Source organism: Sinohyriopsis cumingii, chromosome 15 (genome assembly GCF_028554795.1).
Source record: "Sinohyriopsis cumingii isolate HCF-2022 chromosome 15, ASM2855479v2, whole genome shotgun sequence".
Classification (NCBI taxonomy): Eukaryota; Metazoa; Mollusca; class Bivalvia; order Unionida; family Unionidae; genus Sinohyriopsis; species Sinohyriopsis cumingii.
Window position 1 is genome coordinate 147,794,514 of NC_142975.1, and position 25,621 is coordinate 147,820,134.

Below are 25,621 nucleotides of genomic sequence, written 5' to 3' on the forward strand. Positions count from 1 at the left end.
AAATCTTAGGATGATTCACAGTATTACAAAGGATTTCGTGTACTCAGCATACGCAGATATATAACTAAAGCAGTGCTATTTTTTTACTCTGAAATTTTGTTCCAAAGCTGTATTTGGCACGAATATCTTTCACAACTCCCCACTTGGCCACCACCTTGGCATACGTGACACATATCAAACATGTCATTAAAAGATTATAAATATAATTATATTTGTAATATTGAAAATTAATTTGTGAAAAATACGACCGCTCTAAAATGAAAAAAAGAAGAATTATTTTGTCATGAAAAATGAAAACAAGCTGTTCATATCATTAAACTTTTAACTCAGAAATTTCCGTACATTCCTTATTGACGTAAACTACCGAAATACGAGTGAAAAGATCCGTGGTACGTACCAACGGAAGAAAATATCGCGGTAAATCCTATACCGGTAACACAATGCACATTTACTCATTAATATGGTCATTAATCTGTAATCATTCTAATGAAATTTATTAATCTCTTGAACGAATTCAATATTTTGTTCTCGAAGGCACGCAACCTATAGAAAATTATTCAAATTGTTTCTTACATTTGTGTAAAATTATCAAGAATATAAAATTCCTTTTAAAAAATGACCCCAAATCATACATTTCAAACTGGTCTTTAAGGCAATTGAACTTATAATACTATTTCAATGAGATAACATTTTACGTCTCCCCCTGCATATTTTAAGGATACGTTTTAATCATTCAGCGCGCTCACAAACTGCACTAAATGCCGGTCCCTTCACTAATGGTCCACCCCCCCCCCCACCCCCACCCCCCGCGAACTCGCGCAATAATCGTCCAATGTTGGTGATGTTGAATAAGCCCTTTAGGCTACGCCCTCCTGAGTGTTTTAAGAGTCGACTGATGGAAGCACGAGCCACAGTAGCTCAGTGGTCAGCATTCTGGACCAAATGGCTGCAGGTTGTAATTCTACCATCCGATCAACTGGGGTCTGCAAGGTGCTCAGTCTACTTTAATTAACTGTGCACTAAGTAATCTATCCGTCTTGTTTGACGTAACCAAGCCAAACTATCAGCGCTTGTAGTTTGGTATAAAGTTGACAAAGATTAAACCTGTACTTTTAACTTCAGACAGCTCATATCTGCATTATCAACACGATAATTGAGAGAACACAGAATGGTGCAGTTGACATCATCACTGAACTTGATCAGGTGATTATGGTACATTGAAACTGGGGTTGAAGGTCATACCGGGATAGACTAGAGCCACTAGAGGAAAGGTGTTCCAATTCGATGACCAGGTTAGTATCAATGTTTTTGAACGAAAACTCTGTCATGGCATTGCACATAAATACATGTCGTCCAAATTCATCTTGTGATTTAACTGGCCTGTTACTTTGTATATGTGAAAATGGATGCAAGGTACAAAGATACTTAAGACGCTATCATCAGCACGCGTTATCACATCATCGCTAACCAAGGTTCCGATATTTTATCCTATCTGCATAGGCTAACATATGGGAACCTTGGCTAGTGAAGATGGTGTTATCAATATCTGTATAATTATCAACTGTATCTGAAAATGTTTATATAACTTTTTGTATAGTAGGTGTTTTCTTCATGATTTTCTAACAAAAAATGGGTGGGCAATCGATTAAACAAAATGCGTATAAGTGTCAGTCCCGGATATTTATTTGCATTGGCAGTAGGATTAAACTCGATTAACGTAAGTCATAATATATTAAATTTCACAATTTAACTTAGATTGCCCTGGGGAGGAAGATGATGTATTTGGCAAATCTATGAAGCCGCTAAGAACGTCACAAACATAGTGTATGCAGCGAAATCAGCCCACTACAGTACTAAGATCATGGATAGTTCCAGCTGCAAAGAGCTCTTCGAGTTTACTAACAAGTTAATGTCAAGGAACAAATGTACACCACTCCCAACTACCTTCTCTCCAGTCGACCTTCCGGACCTGTTTGCAAATTTCCTTCATGACAAAGTACAAATCATTAGAGATAAGCTTGACAACACAATTTCAATTGACTCGTCGTCACCATACGGTCGGGATACAGAATTTCAGCGGCAACCATTAGCAGCATTTGAACCTGTCTCTATGGATTTAATACGTACAATCGTGATGAAGAGTGCACCAAAGTCATGTGAACTTGATCCAATTCCAGCATCACTACTACTTGAGTGCTTAGATCCAGTATTGCCTTCACTAACTGATGTTATTAATACCCCTCTCTCATTCGGGGAATTCCCATCATTTTTCAAAACTGCCATTATAAAGCATCTGCTATAGAAACCAACACTCAACCATGATGATTTAAAGAACTACCGCCGAGATTCTAATCTCCCATTCATATAAAAAAATCTTAGAAAAGGTTGTTCTATCCCAGCTTGTATCTCATCTGAATTCAAACAGTCTTTTTAGCAATGTACAATCTAGCATATCGCCTTTGCCACAGTACTGAAACTACCCTTCTAAACGTAGTCAATGACATTCTCTCTGCTTTGTATAGCGGAAAGATTACAGTCCTCACCCTCCTTGATTTGTCTGCAGCATTTGGCACAATAGACCATGATATATTACTTCACCATCTCCAGCATGTATTTGGCATTCATGATACAGCCTTATTGTGGTTCAAGTCCTACTTGGTCAACAGGACACAAATTGTGTCTGCAAATGGAATACATTCCAGTCCATTTCATCTATGTTGTGGTGTTCCACAAGGTTCTGTTCATGGACCTTTTCTCCTCATTCAATACACTCATCCGCATTCAAGTGTCATAGATCATCATCCAGTGTCTCGCCAATTGTACGATGACGACACCCAAATATACAAATCTAGCCACCCAACGGAAGCTGATGCTACCGTCCAAGGTGTAGAGAGGTGCACTTCTGATGTGAAATCATGGATGACATGTAACAAGCTGCAGATGAATGATGATACAACTGAGGCCATTCTGATCACAACACAAGGACTTTCTCATTCACATCCTTTACATCAAAAATAATAAATATCAGCAACACCAACATTAAATTCACAACGTCAGTACGAAACCTAGGTGTTACTCTGGACAGTACTCTCACATTGCACCAACATGTCATGAACATATGCAAAGCTGCATATCTTCAGCTGGGCCGCATCAGCTCCATTCGCAAATATCTTTCATTTGATGCCACTAAACACGTGTGTACATTAATACTTTCAAGACTGGACTATTGTAACTCAATTCTGTCTGGTTCATCTCAATATCTGGCTATCCATTCGATCCAGAATCAAACACAAAATTTGTCCTCTGTACTACGTTTCACTGTCGGACTCTAGTCCAACATACCTAACCGACCTCACCCATGTGTACACACCAGCAAGATACTTACGCTCCTCTTCTGACAATCGTATACTCATTATTCCCACTATGAAAACGAAGTCATATGGACAACGTTCTTTTGCATACCAGAGCCCAGCAACGTGGAAATTAATTGCCCACTGAACTTAGACACAAAGACACAGTGATCCCATTCAAGAGTGGTCTTAAAACTCACTCATTTCGACTGCAAGAACAAACTCAAAGACCTAATAATGTTTCCTACCTTAAATATTTTCAGCATGTTTTGTATGTTTTCTAATTTCATGGTGTTTGTTTTTTGTAATCATATCATTATATATGTTTTTTATGTTATAGGTGTTGTCTAATGTTATAAAGCGCTTAGAGCTTCTAAAGATTAGGCGCTATACAAAGTCCTCGTTATTATTATTATTATTAGAAAAAAGTGTCAGAATTTAAACATTCTTGGCATTTTCTGTAGGAAGAAAGTATCAGATACTTCTTGGCCATTTTCTATGGAAAAAAAGTTTGATTTGTCATTCATGATGAATGACTCAGAGATGAATAACTCAGAGATCGATAATAAGGCATATATTGTAGCTACTGGTCTGGTTAATTGTGATGACTGAATAAAAGCTTTTGGCTCCGAAGGCATTCCATTCTAAAATTAGCCGTTCTAAACTGTCAATTGGAAAGCAGTATGCGAAAAAATGTATGAGCTTCTGTTTGGTTCCAAAAGTGTTTATGGCCATGTAAAGGCCACTACATTCAGTTTTGTATTTTTTTTATATGACCCATGGATCTCAAAACCTCTCATATTTCGCCTTAGGTGCAGGCGAGTGAAATATTTTCTTTAGATCAATTTATTTAAAAATCAGAAGTACCGTTTTAAACTTTTGGAGAGAATGTTACTTCCAACGCAACAACTCAGATACAGAGTTTAGACAAACTGGTGACATTTTATCATTTTAAAAATTAAATTGTGCAGCAAATGTACAAAAACTGAATAAAATTGGTTTCTGCGAGTGTAATATTGAGTCGCTTGTAAAGCTGTCTCATCGCTTGCCCAGACAACTAAAACAAGTTTCATTCTTTGATGAGTGCGACAACAGAGCTTTTGTGCTTGGACTTCATATTTGTAACCTATGGCATTACATGGACCTCAACTCACACCGCTTTATTGTAACATAAATCAAAATCGAAAACCACACTAGAACAAAAGCAATCAAACTTGGCATTTATGCTTCGGTGCTGCTAAAAATAAAAAATGCAGTTTTTTAATAGGTCTAATTTTTGTCACCTCTTCCAAGGACGCACATTAATTAGACTAATCAGCTGTAATTGCATGTTATTTTAATCGCTAAAAAAATTACTCATATCTATACTTTTTTTTACGATAGCCCAACTAACCAGTGAAGAATATTAATTGCAATAAATACAATGCATCATTATAGTCTAAACAGAAAATATCATGTTTATTGGTTACAGTATTATTCGTCAGATAGCAAAGCAAACAGGTGTGACTCGACTGGACCAGGAAAGGTTACCTGCACTAAAATTTCCGATCATTCTTAATTCCATTGCAACTATTTTTTATTTTCAATACAGCATAATACATGCTCATTTTACACAAAATGTAGAAAAATGAAGGAAATATATAAGAAACTAAATACTGTAGTACTATTTTTCACTTACTACATGTACCACCAATTTTTGCTACTTTTGCTATCTGGCAGTTAACTGGACAATGTAAAGGTGGCAGTTGCAGAAAACAGACAGTAGATGTAAAATCGTAGAACAAAGTACAAAAGATGTCAGCAGTGCACATATAGTTAAACAGATCGTAGAAAGTCGCCTGACTTATTATTACACTTCGGAAATCATTGATGACGAAAGGTTAAAATGTAAGTAGGGCAGGACGACAGATTTATATCGTTCCACAAACACTACCAAACTACAGCTTTGGGAAGAAAACTATAAAGGTATAGAAAAGGAAATTGAGAATCCCGAAAAGAGACTACTGTTTGTCGATTCCGTCTTTTATTTTGCCTGAACGCAGACACCTTTAATATTAGGCTTAATCTTTAATTAAAAAAAAAAATAAAAAAAAAAAATTAAAACAATTTGATATTCATCGAGGCTGCGTCGGCACGGGACACTCAAACCGACGCCAAAGTTATTACTATCTTGAGCTTCCACTAAGACCGTCCCGACAAAAAAAGAATTCATTAAAAAGAGTGATAAAGAAGCTAAAGAAGTATTACACATACGATAAAATGAGGAAAGTAAAAAAAAGGCAAACAAATAGCAAACCGAAAATAAAAGATCAAACGCATTTTTGTGCACGTTTTAGCTGATGTATGATCCAGACAAATTTTACACACTTTTATATGAATATGGTATCGTTGAGAAGAATACAGCTATTAGGCAAAGAAAGGTAATAAAGAGACGCGTGCGTTTTGGAAGGTCATTTACTTCCTCGCATGGTTTCTTCATGACAGACATTGAATTTATGAAACTGAAATCTCTTATGTGAACTATTATTTTGTTGACATATGTTTGCTATTGTCTTTTGGTAGCGTTTAGTTGATTGCCTTCGCCATTATGGGACGAGGAATATAAGTATTTCGAGAAGTTTCTGTGGAATTTCAAAATGTCTGTTTTAGCGATGATATATCCTATCTACACGTGTTAAAGAATATCCGAATTTTGAATAATGATTTTATAATTGTTCATCTGTCACACACATTAAAAATCAGCTGGATCTTAATAATTTATGAAAGGTGGTCATTATTGCAAAACGATTGGAAATGACTGCATATAATTTCCAATCCCATAATGTAAGCAAGATTTATATAATAAAAATAATAATTAAGTATTATAATATTTTTTAAAATATAAGAAAACAGTATCACTTTTCACTGATATATAGGGTTGGACTAAACTTCGATGATATGGATCAATATTATGAATAGCCGTAATGTTATTATGCTGGAAGAACATATTAAACTCACTCGATATTCTGATGAACGAACACTTTCGAAGACTTCCAAGTTTTAAAGTAGATCCTAAACTGTTTTGTTCAGATAGTTTTGTATTTTACATGGTAAACATAAACATAACTTTGAAGGAAAAAACTGGCTATAAAGTTATTAATTAAACGATGATCTAATATAACTTTTTACTACACAAAAGAATACCGAAAAATATACGCGTTTAAGAGGTGATTAACCTGGTTCTCGTCCCCTATATCAGTACCGTCCATTATGTAGTTATATTTAGAAGTACGACAGGGGACGAGTTTAACGAGGTGATCAGTACAAATGAAATTCGTAATAGTTGTTGGGGTCAATACAGAAAACACACACGCAGATACTCAATTCAAAGGCGCAAGAATTTCTTGTATATGTACACCATAATCCGTCTAAATTGCCTCTCGTGGAGAGGAGATTATGCATTGTTATCGTCGAGACTAATACAAATCAGTTGCTTAAACTGCAATGTGATGTGATAACCTAAGAAATAAATATACATGTCTGTACTAGCCGTAAATGTAAGTGTCATTATCAGCGGCCGTCTTAGTCTGCCCTATTCCGATAAATCAATCACCGCACCCCAATCCGTGTTGATACTGATGGACGAATTATGGGTCAGATATCATCTGTTCATTAAAATTTTCAATTTTACGGCATGCAGATCTTTCCGGAACACACATGCGTACACTATTGACACTAACCGGTATCTGGTAACAGCCATATCTAGCGCGAAATTCAAAATGACCACAGGACAGAGGGTTGTTTAGTTCCACGTGGATTTACCAGTCGCCAAACATAGGATTTACTCCGGAACACATGAAATGTGACGCAGATGCCAGTAAAAAGTACTTGTAATACGTTTTTCCGATCAGTGGCGGAAAGGCTCTAACGTGTTTCCGCCTGATGTTAGGAGTGACTTAGATATTCCAACTATATTGGCAGTTGGTATTAACCGGACAGATTTTTCGCTTATACAATTGTACCTTGTTCGCTTGTGCAATTGTACAGTCATCAAACGATATTACGGTAGGTTAGGACACGATACCAGGCTTGCGTGGGTGCATAAATGCAATCATAACAAACAGCGACCTAACTGAAAATTTCTTCTCTCTTTTTAGGTAAAAAAAAAAAGCCAGATATGACGAAGATAATTGGATACTGGAAACTTGAGAAAAATGACGAAAATTTCGATGAATATTTAAAAGCTGTTGGTAAGTGAAAAAAAAGTAACTGAAACATATTTCATATATAGAAGATATTTGCTTGAAACGAGTGAATAACGGATATATTTCATCGAGTGGATGAAAAACTCAGTATTTTCACGAGTGGCAAAGCCACGAGTGAAAATACTAGAGATTTTCACCTACTCGATGAAATGTATCCGTTATTCACTCGTTTCAAGCAAATATTCTTTTTATTTTATGCTCACATACGTTGGCTACCTAAAGTTTGTGACACAGTGAATTAGCAGATTTCTTGCGGTAATGTTAAGCAGCAGAGGGGGCGAATCGGACATTTTGTCCAATCGTTATTTTGCTTAATTATTACTTTCTGCACTCAACGATCTAGTGTCGTCAGCGCCTGGTAAAAAAAAAACGACGTCGGTCCATCCTACACGATGGTGACGTCATTTGGTTTAATTAACACCTTCTGCGCGCCGATCCCCAGCGTCGTCAGCGTCCGGTAAGCACATCGACGACCGCGTCGATGTCATCGCCCCCCCTGCTGCTATGATCTTACAAACAGAGTGATCACTAACTCCTCCTCTTGCAGATCAATTAGGTTATTTGACTGATCGGTAAGTCTGAAATTAATTCTCGTTAAAAACCGATCATGGCATCGCATATAGACCGGATTAATCGGACTCTCAATGATCAAAAATCCCGGAGGGGCTGTTGGTGAAAACGAATAAAGGATATACCCCTGTTGAGCTTGATTTGATTGCTTGGTATCCACCTGATAACTCCCTTCGATAACATCACACACTAGATTGATCGCTATCACTGATGCGATATTTACGTTGTACGGGGCAATATGCCTACCACCATCTCCGTTATCGTGTCTGAGGATAGTTGATGGGGGGGTGTCCGCGGGTGGATTCTCAGGCCATCCTAGTATGGTTCTTATTGAACTGTTATAAATATCAACCATATACCCCGGTGTGCTTATTTCAATCGTCGACGATAACGTCGGTTCATGAACCGTAATAGCGATTTTTGATTCCTTTCCTGTGATCGATTTTATCCTGCGTTGAAATTCTTTATTGATTTGCTCTATTTGGTATGACCCAGTTGGTATTGTAACCTCCTCCCAGTTTGGGGTCCCATCGGGTTTATTTGTCCGTGCAAAAACCAGCGAGTTATTAGGTTGTTGTCCGTTAAATGCGTCCGCTCGGATATTAGGCCAACTGTGATATACTCGCAATTTTGCCAGCGCTATTTCCTTTACTGGAACCGGTGATGGGAAGTTCACACTGAATTCGGGTTTCGTTGATGTTATCGATATCATACTTGTTTGTACCGGAGTGGTGTTCTCCGCGATCCGCTGAAGTAATTGAGACCCTTCGGGGTTCAGCGACATTATTATTATTCGTTGTTTTCAGTGTCTAATTTTAACAACCAGGTGGTTTCGGCTTCCAGTTGAAAATCCTCGATTTTTGACATCGCGGAGCTATATAACTGGACCATCGTGGAGAATTCAACATCGGATACGAACAAATTATCAATCGATAACGAGATCAACCCGGATAATTTCGAGTATGCGTCGGATACTATTTGATGTTTTACTGTATACTCGTTGAGTTTTTTCTGAAAACACGATGATATCTTCCTAGTGATTGCGTTGGCAACTCCAGCAACTGTTGTCATTGCGGAGACAGCGATTGGAACAGCGATCGGGGCTATCGTGGTTACCGTGGATAAAATAACACCGGCGCCAGCTACTATGCCCGACACTGAGTACACGACCGCGTCGATGGCGGTTATTTTTCGGCGGTATTTTTTTATTTTTGCACGGTATTGTTCGGAAAGCGTTTTTAAGTTCGCGGAAAATTCTTTTGCGGTATCGAATCGATATTGATGTGACGTCGGTGATACCTCTGATTCAACTTCCTTGGTGGTCATTTTTATTTTAAAAGAGCTAGTGTTTTTAATTACTTAGATTCGCTGCAAATTCCACATACCATGTAATGTTTGCCCGGGTTAGATTTCTATCAACGGCATAAATTGTAAACTGTTCAGTTGCGTTCTTGTCTATAATTGTTGATATTGTATTGTTAAACCCGGATGAACTCGACGATAATATATTAAACTGCATCATTGAAACCAGTGTCAATCGATAAATGCCCTTAACAGTTGCGGTGATATTTACTGTATTCTGTGTAGGAGTCCAATCGAATGATCCATGCCGAATTGTGTATACTGTGTTGATGATGTTCTCATGAGGGATTTTTATTTTTTCGAATTGCTCTGCTACTCTCGGTAGTCCGTCTTTAATCGCTTCAACATCAGTTTTAATCGTTCCTATTTCCTGTATATGCGTGTCCACATCTTTTTTGTTCGCTGCAACATTAGTTTTGATTGTTTCTATTTCCCGTGTATTCTCGGTTATACTTTTTTTGTTCGCTGCAACATCAAGTTTGATTGTTTCTATTTCATATGTATGCACGTCTATGCCTTTTTTGTTCGCTGCAACATCAGTTTTAATTAATCCTATTCCCCGCCAATATGCGTCTACATTTTTTTTGTTCGCTTCAATATCAGTTTTGATTGTTCCTATTTCCTGTGTATGCGTGTCCATATTATTTATGATCGTTGTAACATCAGTTTTGATTGTTTCTATTTTCCGTCCATGCGAGTCTACATTATTTATGATCGTTGCAACATTAGCGCCGATTATTTCTATTTCCCGTTCATGCGCGTCTACACTCCTTTTGTTCGTTGCAACATCAGTTTTGATTGTTTCTATTTCCTGTCCATACGCAGTGATATCATTTATAGTTATTGTGATTTCATCCGGTTTGGTATTTTTTTTACCAAGGAATTTATCAAAGTTGTCATCGATCCTGTTAACATTTTTTCGTAACGAGGTAAATTGGCCCGACAGCGTCGTAAACTCCAAAATAGTATTTTTTATTGTTGCAAGATTCGGTTCGGTTACCGTCGGGGTTCCAAAAAAACTAGCGGTAGTGAGTTGTATATCGGTGACAGATTTTTTCACCTCGGTGGCAGATTTTTTCACATGCGCGTCAAGTTCGATCACGGATTCATTCAACCTTATAGTACCGTCTCGGATTAATTCTATTATTCTCTCTATCTCCACTATATGTTTACCTGGTCTGAGTCGTCCGTCGCTGGTATACAGCGCGATAGCGTTCTCGGCGGCATCACGCTGTCGTATTAAAACGTCATTCAGTGACACATTACCGGATTTCAATTTACCCTGGCGGTCTTGAAATACAACTATTTCGCCCGGGTCAACACTTGTTAGATTCAACATATCAGCGATTTCATCCTCAATTAGTTTTTTTATGTCGGCGGCGGTCGTTTCCGCGGATTGTTTCAGCGCCGAAACCGGTCGCCCCCAGATATCAATCATTATTATTGTAAATGTTATTCTCTAAAATCCGTTGAGCTTCTACAACCCCACTAGTGTATTCGTTTACAACCACATGAGGTGGTTTCCGCGATGATGAAATCGCCGCGAGTACGTTCAATACCTCACGGCCACATATCGGTGGGTCACTTAATCGCTGTGTTGGCAGCGTGGAATAAAAAACCCGGGCTGAACACGCCCGGGCTGAACACGCCCGGGCTGAACACGCCCGGACATACCGCATGAACTCTTTCGGCGGGGCTAACCCGTATGAATCAAAATAGACGATTGCACGCGGATCAATCGCGTACGCAACCCAATGAGTTCCCGCTCCGGAGGACCCATCGAGGTTAATTATGCCTGTTTCAGTATTCCTTGGGGCCGCCGGTAATTGATCCCTCATAAAAACACCTCTGAAGTTTTTTATCGCTAGCGCGTTTGCGGCGCCTATTAAATCAAAATTAGACATGGGAGTCATTGACTCCCGAGTCAATAAACGGTTCCTGGTAGTCTTAGACCCTTTCCCGAGTACCATGAATACGGGGTTCCCGGTAGTCTTAGACCCTTTCCGGCTACGGGTCGTTTTTTTTTATAGCCTTTCCCGGTTGCCTTCTTCAATGCCATTCCCGCCGCGGTACCAACGGCTCCTAACGCCGCCGCCTTCGCCACTGCTGGGGCCGCCGCGGCAATCAATGCCGGAATCGCGGCTAACAACGGAAATATCCCACCGGTCTTTTCCATGTCCTTGATCGCTGCGGCCGAGAAATCTATTTGAACACCCTTTTTATTCTTCATCGCATTATTGAAATGTTTTATTTGACGCGCCGTCAACGATATCTTATGATTACCACCTGCCATCTGTGACGGCTTCAGCGTTATTGTGGTCCCGCATTGTTTAGCCGACTTTGATCGTAATTTCTTGACTTGACCATCAGTCAACTCTACACTGACGACACTATACGACATTTATTGTAAACGCGTTTGTGCTTTCAATTACATGTTTTCCACTGGTGCATCAATGATTCTCATTCGTCCACCAACACCTTCCAACAGCATTGATTTATCGCTGAGAATGACAGCAACCGCTCTGTAATTAACACCACCCGGGGTTATACGAGCTCGGAAGTGTATATCAACGACGGATTGTCTCGTTAAATCAAGATGTTCCAGCGAAAAATAATAAATCGGATACAGGTTTTTAAAATCAAGTTGTGATATTTGCAAACCAGTGTCGACGTTTTGATCACGACCCATATACGACAGCAATCGATGATACACACGTGCGATATGGTTGTCGCCGTAATTAAGCTGTATATCCTCGGATGGTTCCTGTTGTCCGTTTATTCTCAGCGAAACATCCCTGACTCCTAATTGATCAAATATCATATGGCTGCGTTCTTGACTGCCCAATCGTTCCCTATTCTGTAGCGCTATGAATATATGACGCGGGGCTGAAACACCCTGTTTTGATGCCAAGTGCCATGTAAACGTATCGGCGACGTTATCCTCTTTAGCATCAGTTGTTACCGCTAGCCAACTCAACAACGATTTCCCTCCCTGTTCCATAAATGCTAACAATCGTGCTTCCGTGGTAACTGATGGAGTCAGCACCGGCATCCACAATGCCATTTTAGTTAAAATGACTTTACCGGCAGCGACGCCAGCAGCATGCCATATTGCATTGTTATCATCGCCCCTTCGCGTCAGCGCGATTGTATGCTTAGCCCCATAGACAACTTTTCTGACATTTCTGCAGAATCCAAATATGTGATGGAGTGGAATCGCGCATGAAAACTGTCGGCGTGGTCCTTGCAACATTCCTACTCGTGCTGCGAATCCTAGATTGTAATCATTGTTGGTGCTTTTTATAATATTGAAATTAGCGCCTGGTCTTGCTCTGCGGTCTGGATTGGCTGCTTCAGCCTGTGGGTCAACTGCGGTATCTCTTTCCGCCAGCACGTTAACGTACTGAAGATGGTCAGCGCTATTGGTGGTGTCCTTCGAAAACATCATAGATGGGCCCGCCGATCTTGTATAATCATCCGAGTATCTCGCCAACCCAATTATCGTTGTTGCAACATCAACCTCGCGTTCTATTGATTCAATTTCTCGCCCGTCAATAAGATATCTGGCGCTCTCAAATAACGCCATGATACCGTTGTTGACGAAGCCAACTCGAACACGATGGTCATCTGCGTATGGTGCATTATCGGCGGCATTTGTCACAAGTTCTCCCTCGATTTCGATAAACGCTTCACACGGCAAAAAATATTTACTGGTATCTTGGACTTGAAGTTCAATTCGCGATCGTAGGTCGGGTTGCGCTGCATAATAAGAATAAAATTGATAATCACGGACAGAATCATCCCTGCGCACTGGGGCGTCCATATCAAACGCGGGATCAGCGGTTCGCGCAAACATTCTATTATTTATCATGTTGATGTTTTCAATTGAAATCCATCAACGTCGTTTTCGTCGTAAATTCTTTGAATTTAAACCACTCCCCGCTATCGCGTTCATGAGCGCGTTGGTTGCCGCATCGGCGGATGGCGAAGTCGCCAACGACTGAGTCGTCGCCAACGACTCTAGTTTTTCTTCCACGGCGTTATTTATTACTTTACTGACATTTGCAGGCATCACTGTCGTTGATGGCATTACCGGTGGTTTCTGTTTTCTTTTTGAAAATCTCTTGGATATCACCAACGACATTAGTTTGTCCCGCGCGGCTGAAAGCGCCTTTCCGGCAACATCTCCAATAGCGCTGATTCCCTTATCACGAATAACATCAATAGCCTTCATTCCTAATTGTTTGGCTAACGGCGCTACTTTTGGAGCCATTCTTGTAAATAACCCCGCAATGGTGCTACCGAGACCATCTCCATAGTACGCGCGGTAAACAGGTAATCGCGAGTTTACCACGTAGACGAGTACTGGTTTATCGTGGTTGTAGTGTATGATCATCCTTATTAAAACACCAGTTTTCCAATTAATCATCCACGAGCTCGTCTATGAGCGTTCGATATGCATTAATGTCCATAATACCGCCTGCAAATAACCGCTTGCAAATATCAGCGGCCTCATTGATTATTTCCGGAGAGTTATTTCCGGCTCGTTTTCCTCCGATTAGTACTTCCAGCCGTGATATATCACTGAGAACACTATTAGGACAGGTAACGCCGTAGGATTCTTTACCAACAGAGTATCCTTTTCCTTTTTTTTGGTGTTATACTCTTAACTTCCTTGTGGAATGCGTCGTAATCGGATTTACTACGATGTGGTAATGCATCTTTATGTTTACTCGCTAAATACACTATTCTTGCCCAGTCCTTTAACGACTTTATATTTTTCTCGTAACCGCTATTGATATGCTTCTTATCTCGTATGCTCTTAGCAAAATTGTTGGCAGCAAAATTAATTAATTCTTCCCTGTTGCTGAAGCCTCTAATTTCATCTATTGTGCTCTTCTTGAGTACAATACGGGGTATATTCCCCTCTTTTTCTTCCGGTATTTCTTCTTCTGGTGTTTCTTCGGGTATTTCTTCTTCTGGTTCTTTCGCAGTAGCACCTAATTCTTCCTCGTCGGCCATTGTAACATAAGGTTCTTGTGGTTCGGTTATAGCGAGTGGTGGTGGCCTCCGTGTTGTAGCAGCCGCTATTTTTGCAGGGAGTGTTTCTAAAGACCTTTTTGTTTGTTTTGTCTCTGCCGCTATCTTTTCAAGCGCACCAAGAACGGGTACAGTTGCCGCCGTAACATCCTTAGTCGCTTTAGTTACCGGGGCAAATAACTGTTCACTTCCAACAGCAAAATCAGTTTGCATTTGTTGTCGCGTTTGAAGTTTCTCTCTCACTCTGTCTCGTAACGGTATAAACTTTCTAAGCGCTGCTAGCCGCTCTCTGGCTAGCCGAGTAGTAAGTGATTCACCTACCATTATTGTAAATTGATCCGCAATTTTCTAATTTTCCGCCGAGTGTACCATCGGGGGCTCCACGGAGTTTTCGTCTATAATCCTTCTAATGTTTTTGATCTTACTAGAAATCTCCCGGCGTCGTTCATAAACACGTCCGAGTTTTTTTCGTATTATTTCAACGGCAGTGAATAGTCCAATGAATGCATTTGCGTCATTGTGGTACAGGTTCTCATTAATCGTATGTTGTAATCGTTTTATAAAAAAATACTCGCGGGCCAGGGTAAAACGCCCCCGTTTCGACTGTTCGTTAATAATCTCATAATCGGATAATATTTTTTCACTGTCGAGACCATCAGATAATTCAATTCCTTGATTTTTTAATTTTGAAATCTCGGCTAATATATTATTGATGTCTTCGATATTCATTATTCTTATAAAACATCTTGTTTTTAAATAAAAAGAAAAATGAAACCCCGTGTATCAATTCCGAAGGTGTTTAATAATTCGTTAGACGTGACCTCGTCAGCGCCATAGGCGCCGGTGACTTCATCACTCGCTGATTTCTGTTATATATGAAAATCGAATTCTATGCCCGGTCTTTTTTGAGATCGCTGAATTCTGTATTCCTTCTGCAACAAATCGTATTGAGGCGATATAAATGTCAAAATATTTTCCTGCCTCATTCATCGACTGAAATATTTTTTCCTCGTGAGTTGTTGTATCAAATGACTTTACGGGTTTTGCTTTCTTTGGGTATTTACCGGTTTGGCCTTTTTTGGTATTCTGACTTTGCGAGATAGCTTGCAAGTTTGTAAGAGAATTATCAGTCTTATTATTATTAATATGATCAATCACAAGCCCATTTTCGATTAATCCGTTGAATGCTTCAAATACAATCCTGTGAACATAATACTTCTTTTTTCCGGCACCAAACATCAAATACCCCTGATTACTTACGGTACCAACTGGGTTTTTTAGTCTACGATTTCTAACAATGCCGTCGCGAGATGCCTCGTAATTGACGACCAGGGGATGCGGCTGAAATTCTTGGTCCATTTGTATAATAATACTACTTGTCTAATTTATTATTTGGTTTAATTATGAATCTTTCAACGTAGTCTTGGGGGGTTTTAATGACGAAATCGGCGGTGGGGTCAATGACGGCGTTTTTAATTCGCTTGTCATAATAGCGTTTTAGTTCCCTGTATCGCTTTCCGCCACAATTAATACACAACTGCGATTTTCCTCTTACACCGACGTGACAAACCAAGCACGGCAGGGGGCCAAGAGAACCATTACGAACGCTTTGTAAATGATACCCGCAGAATTCACCTCTACATGATTTATTGCACGGGGTTGTCGACCCAATCATCAACCATTTGCAGTGATTCATTATACTATATTCTTTCATTTAAATACTTGTTTTAATTATATGGATGAGTTTGAGAGATTAGCAGTAATTAAGCCCTGGAAAAATATTAAGTTCAATCTCGATAGAGTCCTCAAGGACACACCAAAAGCGTTAATAAACGATAAAACCCTGTTGAATAAAATACGCGATTGTATCAATGAATTCAAACGTGATGGTGCATCTCATAGTTGGTCAACATTTCGAATTGATGGTGTTGTTGATGATACCATGAACGACAACCGCGCAGCAATGATAATATCACAACTTGACAGTAAAAGGTATTTCTTCAGAGTAAAATTCATTGTCCGGGTGGAATCAGGCGATTGGATCATACGTGATAAATTTGAACCAGTTTTCAGCGACAAGAAAACAGTCACTGTCAGCCGCGACTCCAAGCCGGGGTTGTTAACCGGAATTGACAAACCATACTATGAACGAGCGTATCCTGAAACAGCAGTTGTTTATGGAATATACCCGTTAAATAAGAAACCTGATATCGGAAAACTGAAACCGATGAAACAGTCAACTGGGATAAATTGTGTAGCAGAACGAATAATAGAGCATTTTACAAATGCATGTCGAGGAAACAAATTGACTGATTTACGACGTAGCAAAATCAACCAGTGGGAACTAACCGTAAAAGAGCGTGGAGCAACCATCAGCGACATAGCGAGATTAGAAACATCGCTGAGATTTCCAATAACCGTTACAACGATAACCGGTGAAGTATTATACGAATCGAAGTATAAATCGAAGGGAGCCCCAATCAAAATTATCGATCATAACGAACACGCATGGACGCCCGTGATCACAATATTTCCACGGGATAGAACAGTAAAGTATATACCCGAAGAATTCCTGGGAGAACAATTCTCCAAGGATGGTTTTCTCGCGGAGAGGAAACTATTTGATGCTATTGCCTACTTATGTAAAAACGACCCTGTATCAGTGTGGTTACTTCGCAGCGCTGAAAACGATGCGGATACCTTTGATCAGTTTGTAAGACCAAACGGCGAATTATATCGCACTGAAGCATTTCACAACAGGATGAAAAAAACCGCCATAGAATTTGAGGAGCATAATGAACAACTGCTAACAAATTGTTTTACGATTCCATCGGTTGTAGCTCATGTTGCAGCAAGGAAAAATGCGTGGAGACCAACGCGCAGGGAATTTCTGCCGGATGTACAATCCAGTTGTTTGGAGTATTATCACGGTGGATTATGGAACACTGGATACAACCGCGACGCTATGATCTCGGTTGATATGGTTGCCTGTTATCCAGCGAGTTTTCTCGGGTATGGATCCGCCGCTGAGTATTTCAAACGATTTGGACACCCCAGACATGAAATGACTCGTGTTGCTATTAATGGACCACTGCCTGATTTTGATTTAACCGGATTCGCTCGCATAGTATCATTTGAATTCGCGGCAGGACTTCATCGCTGTTGTTATATTTGGATCGGTAGACACATGGCTGAAAAGAGATGGCTTCCAATAGCGCTGCTACGGTATATGATTGATTGTAGCATGCTTGTATCGTTGATTGTCAGTGACGCGATTATATCATATCGGGCGCAGACTGAAGTCTGGTTACCAGAACCAGAGCGTCTAGATAGCATAATTGACGAGTCCAGAAAACACATTGATGCCGACGAGGAATATATCATCGAATGGTCCAAAAGGATATTCAACCAACGAAACCGCGAGGCAAAAGATCTCGGTAGAAGAATAATTGGTAAGTTCACACAAGGTGGAAAAAACTGCGACTACAAACGATATTGCTCACGGCTGATTATAGATGACGCAGAATATGATTTCGTAATCAAGGACGCAGTGGCAAAAAATAGATACGTGAACTGCAAAACAGCTTTCTTGTCCAATGGAACAAGGTTGGGTACAGTTGTTACCTACAGCGATGGAGACAGCCCGGCATATCCACATTTGAGGGCGTCTATGCTGGGTTACGCCGCTATTAATTTATTCTCGATGATAAATAGATTCCCCGACACCGCGGTTAGAGTAGCCGTTGATTCGTTTTATGTTAACGTAGCGTATAAGGAAAACATAGCCGAGTTTACTAGTCCGGACGAGAGTTGGGGTATATGGAGAATTAAAAATGAAATACGACGCGATTATTCCCCGTCAGCAGATGTCACCGTTGAAAATAATTACTTACGCGGTGATAATTTATCAGAATGGTCTAATGCACCACCGTGTTCTGATCCAATTTGTAGATATAAAACAGTTTATTTAAGCGGCTGTGGCGGGTCAGGAAAGACGACTCGGGCAATTGAATTATTTCGAACGCGGGCAAGTATAATCGTGCTTACACCGACCCATAGACTAGCGCGAGAGATAAAACAACGAAATGTTGACGCCGTTACTTATCACAGCTTTTTTCGATACAGCGGCGGCGAGTGGACTCCTGATCGAATGGGTGAAAAATTTATTCCCGACATTATCATCTGGGATGAGATATGTACTGTTTCGTTAGATACTTTACAAATGTTTCTTGAGTGGTTGCTGCGCGCGAATACAGCGGTAATCATGTGTGGGGACCATGGCCAACCACCACCATTTGTCGGCGAGGGTCCACATGATTGGTTGAGCGGGTTCGTGGACTATTATGAAGAAACCGATACTGATTACCGAGCACTTGATGAACAACTGCGCGAGGTTAAAAAACTAATCAGGTTACAGCCGGATAGAGTTCAGTGTGAAATAATCCGCGAGGTGATTCCGGAAACGCCGCTGAATGAATTCTGGGAAACATGGAGACCAAACGATTTGATTGTAGCGAGTAGAAAGATAGTCAGAGACACACTTCAGCGGAAGTTGTTTACGTTGCATAAGGAAAAGTTTCCAACGCGCCCAGTGCCGTTATGCTATAGACCCGCGGACACACGGCGGCAGAACATTGAAGTTGAAATTCCAGCCCCGACAGCGTCGGGGACAAAAAAACAAATTCTCGTGCTGAATGATATCGTGCTCGTTGATATCAGCGTCGTCGAGGACGCGCTACGTGCTGATAAATCCCCGTGGACGCTAGGATACGCAACAACAATACATTCCTCGCAGGGACTAACCATCACGGACACAATTGTTTGGATAGTTGATAATCGCATCGAATGGTCGAATCTAGTCTATCTTGCAGTGTCCAGAGTACGAAGGATAAATCAGCTTCGAAGAATTGTTATTGACGGAGCCAGTGACGGAGTCACTGACGAAGCCGGCGACAAAGTCACCATCGATGCAAGCGTCATTGATAGAAAACTCTCGGGTTACCGCCAACAGGATAAAAAAAAACAGCGGCGTTTTGATATTGATGCCGAATTAATAATCTCGCTACGACAACAACAGAATAATCACTGCGCGAGTTGCAATTGTATAATGAGTTGGCGTTATTCGGATAAAGACACTCGCCAATTTACCGTGGATAGGATCGATAACAGTCTCGGTCATGTCAAAAACAATGTGAGGTTGACCTGTCTTGAGTGCAATAGACGCAACGGCGCTAGTTAAGACCACGTGGGGGTAATTGAGTATCGTTAGGTATCACTTGTAGTTGCTCGCGTGTAAATCCGCGCTGAGGAGCAGTTGAATCCAGCCTATAGATCGGTGGTCTACCAGTTGATCGTGTTATCGTTGATATGTTATGTGTGGTAACACTCCAAATAGGATCAGTAGCTCTTTTTTTACCGCCTTCAAGCTCTCCTGGTTCATATAGATATCTAACAGTGACATCGCCAAGAATCGGCTTGGAAACGCTATTTATTTTTGATTTTCCGGGTATATACTCGTATTTAATCGCGTCGCTGGGCTTCATGTTGATTACTCGGGTAATCTCGTTATTTAACGCTACAATTACGCCTGGCAACCTTTTGACCCATTCACGAGATCGTTTTTCTTGGATGAATTCCTTCGCGTATTGATATCCAAATAACCGTTCAGCGAGAGTCCGATTGAATCGTTCAGCAATTGCCTGATCACGATGTAGCGCAGTATGACCTCGTCGTATCGCGACGCTATGATGTTTCAGCGTTGATAAAACAGCGCCGCGAAATTCACTACCGGGATCAACTTGTAATAGATTTGGCCAGCGCAGAGGGCCTCTTCGATAAATTCTTTCAAACGCAGCGGCTACTTCAGTTGCCGACTTTGTTTTTAACGGCTCCGCTTGTTTGTATCGACTCGCAACATCAACTACGGTTAGCGCGTATTTGTAACCGTTGTCATGCGGCAAAAATAGTATATCAGCCTGATGAACTTCATTAGGAACGCCGACATCAAAGCGGGAGAAGTTGATTTGTTTAGGCGGTGGTAGATAGATTTGCCATATAGCCTGTTTGGATAACCAATTAGCCGCAGTGGTCTTTGTTACCTTTGCAGCGCTTGCAAGCTTACCAATTGCGGCCTTCCCCTTCCAGTATCCTCTCGGAGAATAATAGATGGATTCCATGTTGTTATTATAAACGCTATCGTTTTCAATTACCAGCGCCAGAAGCTCCGCTTCCAATCATTAATTTACCTTTCATAGCCGATTTTACCAACCATGAGGCCAATTTTTCTTTGACGGATTTATCAGGAATAGCATTTAATGCGTGAATTAATTTTACATCCGCGATATGACGCTGTTGCAGATCGCTACTTTTGTAAGCAACATCATGAGCATGACACGCCTTATCGATAGCGTTTATTGGATACTCACCGGGTTTGGGCTGATTTTGATCATCGAGTCTAATATCTAATCGTGTTCCGGGGCCACAGTAGTTATATCCTGGGAGGTGTTTTTCTCCTGGATACTTTGCCCACGGTGTTCCGGGGAGTTTTGCCAATTTGGCTGCAATATCACCTCCTCGCTTTTTTTTAAAACATCCCCGGGTTTAATAGAAATAAATCTAAATTTCTTTGTACCGCATTGTACGCACTTACCAGTAAGCGCCGATCTGTTATTTCTTGTTGTAACGGTTGTCATATCATTTGTGCCAGTACGCACTCTGCACTTCACACAATATAGATCCATAATTTATGTATAGAGATATGAATATAATTGATTTTTCGGCGACTAAAACAAGAGAACCAGTTAAGCATGTTGCAGCGTTACCAAACTCGATCCGGATGATTATCATCGGACCATCTGGATCCGGCAAGACGCAATTGTTACTCAATTTAATAATGAGATGGATGAAGTGGGATAAGTTGTATTTGGTTGCTCCTAGCGTAGATGATCAACGATGCTACGAGGTGTTGAAAGATTTCAACGAGAATGCATCAGCGATCGCTAAAAAAAATGTTATTGAGTTTATTACGGATATCAATGATGCACCGGGTATTGATGATATTGATGGCGACGTTAACAATCTAGTCGTGTACGATGATGTTATGTTAGACAATCAAAAAAACCCAGCTAGAATATTTTCCAGAGGCAGGCATAAAAACACTGACGTGATATATGTCACTCAACGATACACTCAGATTCCAAAAGTAATTAGAGACAACTGTAATATTCTTGCTGTGTTCAACGGCGTTGATACACACACGCTACGAAATATTTGGCAGACATGGTGTGGCGGTGACATGGACTTTAATACTTTTCGAAACTTTTTTAGTCATGCTCAGTCGACCCCACATGGATTCGTAACGATAAATTTACATGATCCTCGGACACGATATCGTATCGGACTTGACCAAATATTCGGTTAGTTGTAAATAATTTTCATTGTAAATAACCACTTAGCAGCAGAGGGGGCGATGACATCGACGCGGTCGTCGATGTGCTTACCGGACGCTGACGACGCTGGGGATCGGCGCGCAGAAGGTGTTAATTAAACCAAATGACGACGCGACGATCCCCCAACGACGTCGTCGTTTTTTTTTACCGGGCGCTGACGACACTAGATCGTTGAGTTGCAGAAAGTATTAATTAAGCCAAATAACGATTGGACAAAATGTCCGATTCGCCCCCTCTGCTGCTTGTTAGCTGTTTACCGTACATGTTCTGCTGTGCTATGTGTACCTGCGCATAAAATTAGTTCCGGATCAGATTGATAAAAATTAATTGATATTTCCAGAATAACAAAATACAAGTTTCAAGGATAACAGACAGGGATTATTAATCTGCTAATAATTAATTATTAATTATTAATTTGCTAAGGTGCAAAATCAAAGGGAGGTAAGTATGTTCTGACCCAAAAAAATAGTTCCTGTAGTATATTGTTATTTTTTTCACTACAGTGAAATATCAATATTATTTTAATTAGAAAATCAAGTAATTCACTACTTAGCATAAAATAAATGGCATTACATGATATATGATAAAAATATATTAGTTAGAGAGGATAGATGTAGAATAAAGAAAAACACCTTAATCTGAAACTTCAACAAAAAGGCAAAATATCAGTGAATTACAAATGACAACGACTCATGTTCTCACTGTGGACTCTTGAAAATACACAATAACTATAACCAATGGTTTGAAAAACAAATAATAAATAGTGATATAAATTTAACTTTGAAATTACAGTATTAATTAAGGGGTCAAGTATTTTACATTTAATAAAATATTTACAGCTTATTTCTAAAGTACAACTATTTGCACACAAAAAATTTAGGAAATGTAATATTTTGGTGTCAATTACCACAATATATGACAAAAAGACGACTTTGAGAGGCGAGTAATTTTTTGTTTTATCTGTGCATGTATGTATAAAAACAACTAAAGCATCGTTTTAAACTTAGAATACATTTCTCAGGGATGCAGATATCGGTTTACACATCTTGAATATATGTCATTGCAGTGCAAAGCATAAATTTCTCAACGATACAAGTACCATTATTACTTACCCTAAACATATCTCATTTTAGTGTAAGAAGTAACGTTTGCCTCGAGAATCATATATCCTGAACCAGTACAAAAAAGAAGGTCACCTTTTCAAACTAATCGGTCATATCTGTTATGTTCATATGGCTTTTAAGCGATCCACGTACTGTTGTTGATCAGCACGATGGACACCGTTGTGATTTTTACTCTCTTTTAAAGGTGTCGGGATGTTAATCCGGCAGGCAGTCAAAAGGTTGACAACATATGAAAACATTAGAAAGAATGGCGACGACTGGACATTGGATATAACCTCAACATTTAAGGATGTTCATCTAAGATTCAAACTAGGTGAAGAATTCGATGAAACGACCGGGGATGGCCGCCAAATGAAGGTAATAAACACAAACAAAGCTCATCAACAGAAACCAAAACAATTGAAAATTTATAATGGAAAGAAAATATTTTGATGTAAAATATTTTTTGGTCAAGTAGATAGATAGGAAGAAAACTTCCAAACTCCCTGTTTCACTGTGTATCAACCATAATATTTTAAACAAATTAATCAGCTTGAAAAAGTAAACCAAATAAGTAAGTGATTGATTAGAATGTTTTTGATTAAAAATTCCATAACGAAAGTTGTGAATTTACACACACACACACACACACACACACACACACACACACACACACACACAAACACACATACATACATACATACATACACATGTGTTTCATGTAGCACAGAAGTGGCACCACTAAAGAACATTGCCTCATGACGCCTCAGTAGGGGACCCGCTAAAGAACATTACCTCCGAGAGCCTTGAACCCTCGTGCCACTAGTACAAGGGATGTAACTTCTAAATATTGTGACGACATTCAAACAGATGGACAAATAAAATATTACATATTTTCTTAATTGGTTTCCATCTGTTAATTTCAGTCGGTCTTTAATCTGGAAAACAAAAAGCTAGTGCACTTTCAAAAGGCAACAGTGGTGGGAGGTGTGGACTCGGTTGTAACCAGAGAATGCATTGATGACGATACTATGCTAGTTGTAAGTTTGTCTGTTGATTGACAGTTTCATTATTTTCTCAACATTAATTTGTAAAATAATTATAATTCACAATTACTCCATACTTGTTATACTTCTGATCAATATGTATTATTTTCTATGTATAAATAAATTTGTCTATTTTTAATATGACACAAATGTGTGTATTTAACAGTTCTTGTGCTGGCCGTGTTCAGTAACCATTTCAACACCAATCTAATTAGCCTTTGTAACACCCGCCCACCCTCGCAAATCCTGTAATAGCTTTATTGTGAAAGTTTGCGTGGTCTCATTTAGTCTTGAAATTTGTCTACCTCGGTAAATCAGACGGGCTTTGGAAAAAATGATTAATATAATGCATTTAAATATCTTTTTTTAAATATAGCTTCTGGCTGTTTTAATTTGCTTTTGTCTTTATCTATCTAATCGATCTATCTATTTAATACTGAACTGCGCAGGATGATCGGCAATCATTTTAAACAACCAAATAATGAAACAAACATCAAGAAATAAATCAGTAAGTTAAACAGTCAATAATCCTTAAACTTTAACTGGATACATTACTTTAACCTGCAGTCCTATTTTATATTTGAATAATTCACGACAAACATACCTCTATCAAAAGGTACATTAGGGAAAAAATAGAATGTAATATCCATAACATGGCTCAAACTTTAACATTTCTTTTTCATTTCAGACACTGAACGCCGTTGGGAAAAACGTGACATCAGTTCGTACATATAAGCGGCATGCAAGGTGATGAAGTTATCTTAGGAATCAAACACTCGTACATTTGTGTTTTGACAATTCGGTGTTTCTTCCATCTTGAAAGGCAGCTTATTTTAACTGCTATATCTTGCACATTGTTTCATTAAATATTAAAACTTCAAACCCAACCTTCGTTTTTGATTTGACTATTTATATAATTTCATTGTTCACATTATGGCGCTTTAGCGTCAATTATTCCATGAACTATGGAACCAGCCTATGTGTGGTGGAGTGTTGAGGCCCCTTATTGGTTATGGAACCAGCCTATGTGTGGTGGAGTGTTGAGGTGCCTTTGAGCTATGGAACCAACCTATGTGTGGTGGAGTGTTGAGGTCCCTGTTGGCTATGGAACCAGCCCATAATTGGGGGAAAAGTAAGCTTTCTATGAGCTAGGGACAAGCTTATATATGACGGAAATTTGCGGTTTCTGTCCAAACTTTGGTCATTACATGCAAACAGGCAATACAACTTCTAGTGACCACAGCAACAACTATACAAATTAAATAACTATAACCGCTATTAAACGTAGATATGTTATAATAATTACTAACAGGTAAAAATATTTAATGTACTGCCACTTCAACAATTTTTTTTTGTCGTGTCTAAATCTTCAGCGTAACGTTCACAAGCACACACATACAGACACGTAGTAAGTAATTAGGTAACACTAGTAGCAAGCAAGATCTTGCCTGAATGACA

At 39.6% G+C, this 25,621-nt stretch overlaps 2 protein-coding genes across 9 annotated transcripts in view; one reads left to right on the forward strand and one right to left on the reverse strand.

The window, feature by feature from the left end:
- The window catches only part of LOC149783017 (uncharacterized), a 194,302-nt gene that overhangs the window by 18,809 nt on the left and 149,872 nt on the right, over positions 1 to 25,621 (reverse strand). The window lies entirely within an intron of this gene.
- Positions 1,170 to 25,050, forward strand: LOC149783018 (fatty acid-binding protein homolog 6-like). Of its 2 annotated transcripts, none has more exons than XM_089934604.1 (5): positions 1,170 to 1,292; positions 7,487 to 7,579; positions 23,323 to 23,495; positions 24,044 to 24,157; positions 24,852 to 25,050. In XM_089934604.1, the coding sequence occupies exons 2-5, from the start codon at positions 7,507 to 7,509 to the stop codon at positions 24,912 to 24,914; spliced, it is 423 nt and encodes a 140-aa protein (XP_089790730.1). In that variant the 5' UTR covers positions 1,170 to 1,292; positions 7,487 to 7,506; the 3' UTR covers positions 24,915 to 25,050. The 2 variants fall into 2 exon arrangements, with proteins under 2 accessions (XP_089790730.1, XP_089790731.1); XM_089934605.1 differs by lacking the exon at positions 1,170 to 1,292 and adding an exon at positions 7,006 to 7,394.